We start from the raw sequence: 11,472 nt of genomic DNA, 5'->3' as shown, positions 1-11,472 counted from the left end.
AGTCTCCTCTTGGCTATTAATCTGGCTGGTTCACTCATCAGGTGGGTCACAAGTGTAGGAGATAAGTGAACAGCCAACAAGACCAACAATTTTCTACATTTATACAGATGTGGCCACTTAATGTGAACCTTGATTTGCTCTATGCATGTTCGTGGGGAATCTAATCTCATGAATGGTGTGGATTCCATGCACGTGTAATAAATTATTGGTATGAAACTGGCAAGGGAATTGGTACGCCCATCCATATTATAAGAATTAAATAAAAAAAATTAAAAATTTTAAAAAAATAACACACACACACACACACAAGACAATAGATTTACATAGTTTGGCATTCTGCATATTCCATGTATGAGTCCATGGGAAATCACTATCTTCACAAGAAGAATTACAGCCTAAAAATTTTCTAGCACCAAAAAATGCAGAAAGGGTTTTCTTTGTATCACCCTAATTTGATTCCCATAGAGAATATTTATAGCTCGTAGATAAAAATATCTAAAACTACCCTACTCGATCGATTCAGGTCTTTGGATGGGGTTTCAGATATGGTCTCACACATCCTAAACACTATGGAGGAGGACAAGCACTCTCGCAGTCTCTATCGGGACTTTATATATTACTTCCCTTGCACTATTTCATAGAGTACAAGGCATCTGTCACACCAATTTTCACACTGGCTTGTATTTTCCTACCTTGAAGATTACTTGTAGATACTTTATCCTTTATATCTCACACGGGATACTGGTTTGTATATTCCTTTTGTCACCTAATGGGTGCCGGTAACCTTCAGCGCTGAGTGAAATTGATTAAGTCCAAACAATGATGGAACTTCTCCTTAGCAACTGACTTTGTTAACATATTGGATACATTGCCCTTGCTGTGAATATTCCTGAATAATATTTTACTTGGAAGTAATTAATCACGTATATTATGAAACCTTACATCACTATGGTTGGTCATGGCATAATCACTTAATCATTACCAAATAAATAACACTTTGACGGCTGCAGAAATAAGATAGGAATAAGATAGAGAAAAGATTTTATTTTTTTTAAAATAATAATTATTTTTTAAAATTTTCATGAGCGTTATATTACAATAAGCTAGCAAAATAAATAAACAAGATGATAAATAATACATACGTAGAAGGTGGCACCACAACTTCATCCACTGAGTTGTTTCCCTGATTCACATATATAAACCGCACCCTTTTTTGAGATATCGCTCTCAGTGAGTTCTTTGTATGGGATTCCCTCATGAGATTTATTGGTTTTGATTGTTTTGTTGCAATATTATAGCTTTATATATAAAAAAAATGCTGAATATAAAAATATTAAAAATATTTATTTTAAAGATAGTTTTATTGTAAAATTCTTCGAAATTTTATTGATAATGCACAAAGGATTAAAAATGATTGCGAGACACTTTTTCAGAAAAAAATTTACAAAAATACTCTCATTTAATAATTTTTCCATTATAAATTAGAGAAAAAGTATAGCCTTGTGGGGACAGTGTGGTATGCGCATAACATCTAATTACTCCAATGCATGCACTCCTCTATAATGATGAGATTAGATGCGGTGAGCTTAAATTGGGATATTTTGAAGAGTGTATATTATTATTATGTTATTTTAATTTGGCTCACCTAATGATTGAATCAAATATATTTGTGGTTGGTCTAATAATAACTATAGTATGCATTTGTCGAACAAATTAAGTCTGAGACACATACTACATGACCCCATAATGTTTAATTCTGCAATTATTGTAAAGAAAAATTAGAGTGGTACTAATGTAATTCCTAACTGGAAAAGCACTACTTGGGAATACGGCGGGAATAAAATCCATACATAACATCATGGTAGGCCCCACGGAGCCCTGAATTGCGCTTCCAACCACGGCCCTGTGGGCCACCTTGATATTTGTTTTATATCCACTACAGATGCGAACAAGAGGAGATTCAAAATCAAGTGGATCTGACTGGACCACACATTGGGAATTGAACGCCAGCCATTAAAAACTTCTTGGGGCCACAGAAGTTTGGATCAAGCTGATATTTGTACTTTCCCTTCATCCAATTCCATAGGACCTTATTAACAGGTTGGATTACAAATTAAATATCAAGATGGATGTCACTATCAGCTGATCCAGTCGAGTTTTGGATATGCCTCATTTTAAGGCACGTACACTAAAATGATCATGGATGGACAGCGTAGATAAAACCCATACATCAGGGTGGCCCCACAGAGCCCCTGGCTTTCCGGGGCCAGATCCGGTTGGCTTCCGCCTGGCTGCAATCCGCCTGCCAATAACTGAAAACGGATCGTCGTACTGAGTTACTCAGTACGCTCCTATCGTACTGATTAAACTCTGTTGGGCCCACCGTGAATTCATGTGGTTTATCCACGCCGTCCATCCGTTTTTCCATATCATTTTAGGGTTGAGATCAGAATTTTTTCTAAGGCCCCCGGTGATGTTAATTTGTCATCCAAACTGTTCATAAGATTACACAGACATTGATGAAGGGAAAACACAAATATCAGCTTGATCTAATACTTATGTTTCCCCTATGAACTTTTCAACGGTAGACTTCAATTCACACTGTTTCCGGTGGTGTGGTCCACTTGAAATTTGGATATGCTTAATATTTGGTTTAAAGCACTAAATTTATATGATAACACGGATGGACGGAGTTGATATAATTAATGAATGACGGTGGGCCCCACAGAGTTTACTCAGTACGCTTAGCGTAATGAGATACTCGCTACGCAATCCGCTTCCGCAGTAACTGCAATGTAACTTCCTCGCGAGAGTCTTATCTCCGCGTACAAACCGTCCCACGAATGCTACATCTGGTTACATCTCCAAACAGTAGACATGCACGCATCTGAGCCGTGCGTCATGTAGAAAAAGAATTTTAGATCATGTAACCCCAAAAAATGGCCATTCAAACACTAGTTAGACCACACATGAATGAAACAGTGAACGGTCTAAATAATTATCCTTTTTTTTAATGTGTAACCTCATTATGATGGTTTCCAGCTTGAATTTTCGAATAGATGACATAAATTGTGGGACCCACCTGAAGCACGGTTCGGATTTCATGAATACCTGCAAGGTTGCAAGGTTGGCATGTCTAAACTTATAGAGTTCATACGAAGGGTTACGCAGGGTAGCACCCAACTGTTTCTAATGAAACCTGACGGTTGCAAATGGAAAATGTGTGCGTAACTACGCTCGAGCGTGCCTACTGCTTACAACCTTGCCGACTATTTCCATGTGTATAATATCCACACCGTCCATCGGGTGCTATCTTGGTTAATCGCATCAGATGAACATAATTGGACGACATAAATAATAATCAGTGACCCGATACTCAACTAATGGTGGATGTCCAATCCCAACTCTTTCTCACAGTGTGGCCCACCTGAGATTTTAACTGTCCTGATTTTCTGGGGCCATTGTTAAAATGAAGAAACACACAAAATTAACGTAGTGGATCTCATGCATGGTGTCCCACATGTGCTTCAAGGTTAACACGTGGCATGCCCCTAGCTCACACGTGTGGAGTTACGCAAGCGCCCACGTTATAAATAGACGGCAGCAAGCAGCTCTTACTTCATTAAAACAAAACACTTCAAGAAAAGAAAAGAAAAGAAAAGAAGAGAAGAGAAGAAGAACCAATTAGCGTCTGATATTCATGGAATCCCGATTAGCTTCAGAAGGACGGATGGAAGAAGAATGGAAGCTTTCCATCCCCATTGGAATCAAATTCCGGCCAAACGACGTAGAGATGATTGACTATCTCTTTCGAAAAGTATACCGAATGCCGATCTATCCGGGGATTGTTGCCGAAGCTAATGTCTACGACTACGATCCAGCAGATCTTAGAGGTATTATTCAACAGTTTTTAATTTATATTTTTGTGTGGTTTCTAATCGATGGTTGACATAAGACAACGTGTATATATTTTTTTATGTGTCTAGATATCAGCTTTGACCATGGCGATGGTGTATTCTATTTCTTCACCCCTACATACAGAAGATGCCGAGGTGGAAATAGACCTAATCGAAAAGCTGCAGGCAGAGGATATTGGAAAGCGAATGGAAGCGAACAACCAATAAAAGATTCTTGCAACAAGGTGGTAGGAGGCAAGAGAATGCTGGTTTTCTTTTATGATAAACCTTGTGACAAAGATATCAAGAAGTCAAAAACCAAGTGGATAATGTATGAATACAAGCTCCCAACAGATATCAACCCTTTTATACACTACAATGAAGGCATAGAGATGGTATATATTTCTAAAGCTTATAACTCTCTTTCTCAATCGAAATATTTTATTTAATTTTTAATATTAAGAGATGCCTAGTAGCACTATTTTTTTAATTTTTTATTTTTACATACACTCACCCCTTCCCCATACACACACACGCACTCACACCCCGACACACTCTCATGCACTCGGACCACAAGGGGTGCTTGAACCACTGAGGCACGGCAACAGGTGTAGCCTAGTAGCACTTAAAGAGTTCAATTGATTGATCTAGATTGTCCATTAAGTAACAAACATTTCATGGGCTACAATGAAAATATCACGCCAATCGGATGATCTTCACCATTTGATCAGTGACCTCTAATATGGATGGTCAAAAATATTTGTACAAAAATAGGTCTAACCAACAAGTCAATCCATCTAATTGAATGATACTGACTCTTTAATTGTTGGTCACTTTTATCATAATCACTCATTTTACAAGCCATAGGTGAATACATTGGCATCTCTAACCCAAGTGGTTCTTCTTTAAAATCATAAGCAATTCAAAGTGTTTCATTGTATACATCTTTAGAATCATATGCAGTTCATAGGGATCCATGCATCAAATTGACCATTGGACCTATTTATCTCTGTTGCATCTTAGCTATTTATTTTTCCATTCCATTGATTAGATGGTTAGGATCGTTTGGTTGGATTATTTCTTGTACCTGGATTTATCTAGAACGAATGAATAGCCAGGAAGTAGTTTCATTATGTATCTCAAGCCTATACACGCGCTTATCATATAAATCCTACAAATCTAGAATTTCTAAAACCTAAAGTTTTTAAACAGTGTAGCCCACTCAATGGTAATCTTGCATCCAACACATGTGTGCCATATCAGCACGTGTATGCACTTACATGTTGGCATAGCAAACTTCCACATTTGATATTTGCACAAAATGCTAATGTTTATAGTCTGATAGATAACTCTCCCCTTCATATAAATGTCCTTATTTTGTGCAGCTAGATACAATGGTTTTATGTAAGATTTATCGCAAGAAAGAATCTACACTCCATCAAAGACAACAAGAAGGAAAACAACAGCACCAACAAGAACAAGAACAACAGCAACAACAACAAGAGCGGGTACAGGCACCTGCACCATCAATGACAGTACTGCCTCCAAACTCCGAGCTTGACAATGATAATTTCTTTTTATATTGTGAAGAACTTCCGCCCCTTCTGCCACTTTGGGCATAAAAATTTCTTTGTAAACTTAGAAGATGATGATGAGTTTATAAATGAATGAATTTATTTATTTTATTTTATTTTATTTTTTAAGCTAGCAATAGTGTTGATTAAGTGGGTAATGAGAAATGCTAAGGTAATCATGTAATTGTAAATTTAGGAAGCTATTTGTGTCACAAGTGTCAATGTGGGTGAGAGATCCATGCCATCCATTAGGTGGCACTACACCAAAATCACCATTTAGGAACGGTTACTCCTTTGGTGTAAGCCAAGAGTCGGTTACATCAATCTCCTGCTGTCCATTGATGTTGGATGGGAATCTCAAAAATGCATTTGAAAATGGAATTTGAGATGTGTTGGGATTCCCTCTCATCACAATGAACAGTGGGAAATTGGTGTACATTGATCACTAGCCTACACCGTTTTGTCATCAGATCTCAATATATAATGCTGGCAGTTTTGGTGGATTTTAAACACTATGCCTTGTGCAACATTGGGTCATGAGCCCTTTGGTTGTGTGCCCTTTTATTAATGGGTTTACAATATTCTTCAACTCTAGTTGTGTTCCCTTTTATTAATGGGTTTGAAATTTTGTAATCGATTAGGGATTCTTTCTGCTTTGTGATTTTTGGTTTGCTTCTATTGTTGAATGCTCATTACCAACGTCCAGCCAGTCGACAGATCAGATGGGTCATCTGATACATCTCTTGCCATGCATGACACTTGATACGCAGGCACTCATAAATTGTATTTAAGGCTCACATTAATTCAAATTAAACTGAATAGATTGTGGGATTGACCATCACTAAGTCACAGTTCCAAATATTTCTAACCTCTGATTTGCAGGTGCGTTTTTGTTGAAAAAGGATGGTTTGGATATTTTCTATTTTAATTGTCCAATAAATGTCAGTCAATCAGACAATGAGCTAATAAAATAAGTGTAATATTTGGTTGATGACCCTAGAATTTGGACAGTTCAATTTGATTTGATTTTTTATTTTTTTTATGCATTCCATGTATGTTTGGAGAAACGTAGGATTGTCTGTCAGTTGCAGTGCCTTCAACCCCTTTCTGGAATTTCTGAAATTCTTCCTAGCACTGTACATTCCATTTCAGTAGTCAAAATTATTCCCTGAATACCTTAATACATCTCCATTGTTTGAGATGGTAGCAAGAACATACAAATGACAATGGAAAAAAAAACCTAAATATCTAAGGGAGTTGTTTGAAGCTTCTATTGTCTGCTCCACTTATGTTGATACCATTGATGATAGCTTTTCATTGGCGTGGACTGCAGTCCAAGCAGTGTAAGTTACTGATAACTTTTCTGTTTTCCCCAGTTCTTCAGTCAATCTACTCACTCTTTTTCTATTTCTTGCTTCTGCTGGATTTCACATCTGTCCATTTCAATTCCCAACAACAAAATACAACTCTAATAACATTGATACGCTGCAGGGACTGAGACCAATCTATCAGAATCTCTAAAGCTCAAAGATGACACAGTTCAATTTTGTCTCAGTAAGAATGAGGAGATTTCCCGAATTATCGAAGATCAGAACATGCCTTCAGATAGACTCGAAGAAGCAACCATGGGGCATGCATTTCCTCATGAAAAATGAACAGAAATTGCATTCCGATTGAGTGATGTAATATCATTGTTGCAGAAAAACCGGTTAGGTGTATATATTTTCAGGTGGATCCTTTATCTATTTCTTTTGTCAGCAGATGAACTGCTACCTGTAATTGATAAACTTCACCCATTAGATTTAAGGAACTTGGATGGGATTTCTAGCTTCCCACAAGTTTGAAGTATATTGTGTCATGGATTGCAAGTTTCCCCTTTCCAAAATGATTAGTCTGCTTACTAGATAATTATTATTTCAGTTGTAGAGTATCTTGAAGTCCTCTTGTTTCAATGCATACAGTTTCTTTTTCTTTTTTTTCTCCTCCTTTCTTTCTTTCTTTTTCTTTCTGTATGTCCTTTTTTTTTTAAAGTTCATTATTTTCGGTTTAATTTGTGCAGGCTGCATTTAGATCACTTGTTGGTGTGGGTTATCAAACACTACAGAGTTTGCTTTTGGTCTTGCAATAAACTTGGTTTGCAATATACCCATTCAGTGAAAGTCTTGTTAATGAGGACAGTATCTAATTTGAGAAACTGTATCAAGAATAGACCTTGCTTGGATGTGTAATCTATTGTACTAGTCGAGCTTGTCTAGGCCTTAGCTTAGCCCAATGACAATACTGCACATGCATGAAAATTCTGACCACTAATTAAACCACTCATACCTTAAACATTGCATGATTTTATTATTGTTCAGGGCCATCAAGAGTTTGGTGAGTTCTTTGATCTTCCTCTGTCCGAGGCTTACATGTGGATGGTTATCCCACGTTTCTTTCATTCGTTTCAAGAAATGGGAAAAGAAAAGAAAAGAAGAGAGAGAGAGAGAGAGAGAGAGAGAGAGAGAGTTTATAATGTTATTTTGTGGGGTTTATATGGGGTTTTGTGGGCCTGATCTATGGCATCCCTAATGAAACGTTAAATAGAAGTGATTGATGAGGGAGAGAGAAGTTAACAAAAACAAATGCAGCAACTGAACATTTGGTGATAAGCAAATGAAAAAGAAGGAGAAGATTTGAATGCAAACATTACTGCAATAGCTACATCATTTCAGATTATGTTTTGGATTTTAAAGTTACCACCAACAAATAGCACAAACAGACTCTTCCATGTCCATCCTGCAAATCACTTTGGATTATTGCAAAGGCTGGTTCAATTGCAACCTTTGTGAAGCATAAACCAGCAAGTTATTGCAGTTTCAACAATCTTCAGGCTGTAAGAAATGAGTTTCCTTTATATTTGAATTTTGATGTCTCATTCCATACGTAGATTATTGTTAATCAACCATATGCATATGATCTTCACAAAATCCAAGAACTACCCACACTTCTACCAGCATTTCTTTCACTGATCTGATCAATTTGGGAAATGATCTCTTGTTGCTTTGGTTTCACAAACAGGAAATCTAGGGAATATGCTCATTATTATAGTCCCGGCTATCTATAAAGAGAAAGGAAATCCGTTTGGAGCTCAAGATCTCTGCAATAAATATGGACTCGCATACACTTCACTATCTATGGCTGTAAGATGAACTTCTGAAATAGCTTCCTTTGCATTCTTAAGTTTCTGCACTTTCTTCGCATAAAGTAGTGAATTATGCTACTTGCAAAAGCCCCACACATGCCAACGTGGGACACGTGTGAGTCCAGGTGACTCATTAAGCAGGTCTAATGAACAGCTCGGATAATGCATCCATGGTATTAACAGATGGGCGATAGTAAATATTGATCATTTGCTCATGAGGGCGTATCTAATGACTCGAAAGGATATCATAAAAAAGTAATTTTGATTCTTGTTTCTTGCTTATTGAAATGCTTTAGATAGGAACCATCTTTCTATGGTCTTGTTTCTTGTTTCCTGCTTATTGCAATGCTTTAGATTTTGACGTCCGCTGTGTGCTTATTTTAGATCATTCCTAAAAATTTTAATGTTAATGCAACTTTGTACAATCTATTAAAATTTTATAAGTTTTGGAATTGATTTGGCAGGAGATGGCAACAAATTATACATTTGCTGAAGATCAAGATCACATAATTCCTCTACATGGAGTTCATGTGTGGAATTAGGACCATTTGATGCTTTTCATTCAACTGTCAGTTAACTGTCTGCAAATCTGGACAGTTAGGTAATCAAGTCAATGTAAATTTTCACTGTCACAATTTGATTGGTTCTCTATCGTTTTTATTTATGTTTTTTAAATATTATTTACATGTAATTACTAGGACCGTTTGCTTCAATAAATGGTTAAAATCTCATTGCATACATCAACATAATTCTCATTTGCTGCAGCCTGCAGGAACATATGTTCAAGAACTTAAAACTGTTCCTAAATAAAGAAAAATACCGTTCCTAGTTTTCAAAATTAAGAATGGTTTAGAAATGGTCTGAAATTGAAAATTTACAACGGTTTCCAACCGTCCCTAAATTGAAAATTTGCAGCAGTTCTAAACTGTTCCTAATTTTTTGCAACGCCCTATTTAAGAACGGATGAAAACCATTCCTAAACAGTGGGTCTAGTTGTGAACATAACCTAGATAAAATGATGCAGGACATGAAAATTAAATATAATATGCAAGATTTCAGACTTTAGATCATATTAATTTAGAAACAATCACAACAATTCCACATCCCACATGACGTCAAGCATTAAATAAGGAGAATCTATGAGGATCCAAGCCTACACATGTTAGGACTGGATCAATTAAAAATTATATACCAAACAATGCTCAAAAGAGAGTAGAATTATCCACACATGTAAAGGATTATTTTCCAATCTAAGGGATTCACATGTTTCAAATCGGGAAAGCCTAAAGTTTGTAAAAGTGGAATGTAACTTGAGATTTAGGATTATCTAGAGTTAGGGTTAGGGAAATAAGACGATAGAGGAGTGAAATAGGAGAGAGAGACAAACCCGAGATGATCCACACGTGCGGACAGCGGCCAAGTCCAAATGCACATGCATGGGATCTTTCCCACACGTGTGTGTGGCCCACGAACCCAAAAAGAGAAAGCTTGGGTCTGGTCGACCAGGGGTGGGCCACCCACACACCAAATCTCAGGCTAATCGGACGTCCAGTTTGTGCACGGTGCTCCGTCGAAGTTTCAGCCCTCTTACATGGCCTGATTCTTCAAATCTACTGTAGAGGAATGATTGGCTGAAAAGGGGGTGGATTTAATGCTTGGATAGTTGTGGAAGATGATGAGTATTAAGGATAGGAGGTGGGAGTGATTTGGTATGGGTGTGGCTTCGCACCATGGTAGTTAGTTCTTCAAAGAAGGGAGGTTTTCGCACCCAATTAGGTTTCCACAACTCAGGGAATTAGAGAAGCAGGAAAGCGTAGAATTTTATTTATAATCTTCAATGAGAAAAAACCTACAAGGGGTTTCCTATTTATAAGAAAACTCTATATCCCAAAAGTCGTACCATGTGCGCATACTATTACTTAGAAACGAAGTAATAAAAATAATAATTAATCAAAGCAATATAAACTGTTCATGATGTTCCTCAGAATGATAATAAGCAAAACTCAAAGTCCTACATCATCTAGAGTAGTGGGCCACAATCATGGGATCCAATGGTGGGATCCACATGATGATCGGGTCCACTCCAAAGAACCATAGCACAACCATCCAAGTAAGAGGCCCTCAATGGATGTCCTCATCGATCCAGATCAATGGTGGGGCCTTCCTCTTCCTTGCGTACGTGAGTAGAGGGGTGTGCGTGTGCGCGAGATATCCCCATCAACTCTCCCTGGCAGCGAAGATTTCGCTACTGGCGAAACAAAACTCCTAAATCGCTTCAAGATGTCAGGATCAACTTATTGAAGCTCCTCCTCAGTGAGCCACGTACTATCTGAAGCTATGCGTGACTTCCACTTAACCAGGTACTTTTGAAACCCACCGTCCGACGTTGATACTATCTAATGGTCCAAAATATCCTCTATCTCCTCTCTAGGTGTGAGAATGGTAGGTATGGGAGGTAGAGGCTGGGAAGAAGGGTCAGGAAGAGGCCATGGATTAAGGAAAATGTCTAAGAAATCAGGATGGTTAGGTGAAAGCCTGGACAATGTATCAGAGGTCCCCTGAAATGCAACTAGATTCTTCACATTGAATGTGGAACTAATTCTCATGGAAGGTAGAAGATCTACTACATACGCATTGAGATCATTTCATTTTATAATTTTGAATGGTCCAGTGTTACACACGTGTAATTTATGAACAACTCCCTGAGGGTACTGCTCTGGCCTGATACAGACCATCACAGAGTCCCTTACATTGAATTCCTTGAAACGTTTATGTTGGTCTACCGAAAGTTTGTAATGTTCATTACTAGTAGTGATCTTTC

At 37.5% G+C, this 11,472-nt stretch overlaps 1 protein-coding gene across 1 annotated transcript; it reads left to right on the top strand.

Annotated features, from left to right (window-relative positions):
• The first annotated feature begins 3,666 nt into the window (after positions 1 to 3,666).
• On the top strand, positions 3,667 to 5,518 carry LOC131217625 (NAC domain-containing protein 68-like). The gene is made up of 3 exons (XM_058212566.1): positions 3,667 to 3,893; positions 3,987 to 4,291; positions 5,282 to 5,518. Exons 1-3 carry the CDS (start codon positions 3,701 to 3,703, stop codon positions 5,516 to 5,518), a joined length of 735 nt encoding a protein of 244 aa, XP_058068549.1. The 5' UTR covers positions 3,667 to 3,700.
• Positions 5,519 to 11,472: the final 5,954 nt, after the last annotated feature.

This window comes from Magnolia sinica, chromosome 10 (genome assembly GCF_029962835.1).
Source record: "Magnolia sinica isolate HGM2019 chromosome 10, MsV1, whole genome shotgun sequence".
Taxonomy (NCBI): Eukaryota; Viridiplantae; Streptophyta; class Magnoliopsida; order Magnoliales; family Magnoliaceae; genus Magnolia; species Magnolia sinica.
Note: the sequence above shows the minus strand (reverse complement) of the source record. Positions and strands in the feature narration are given on the sequence as shown.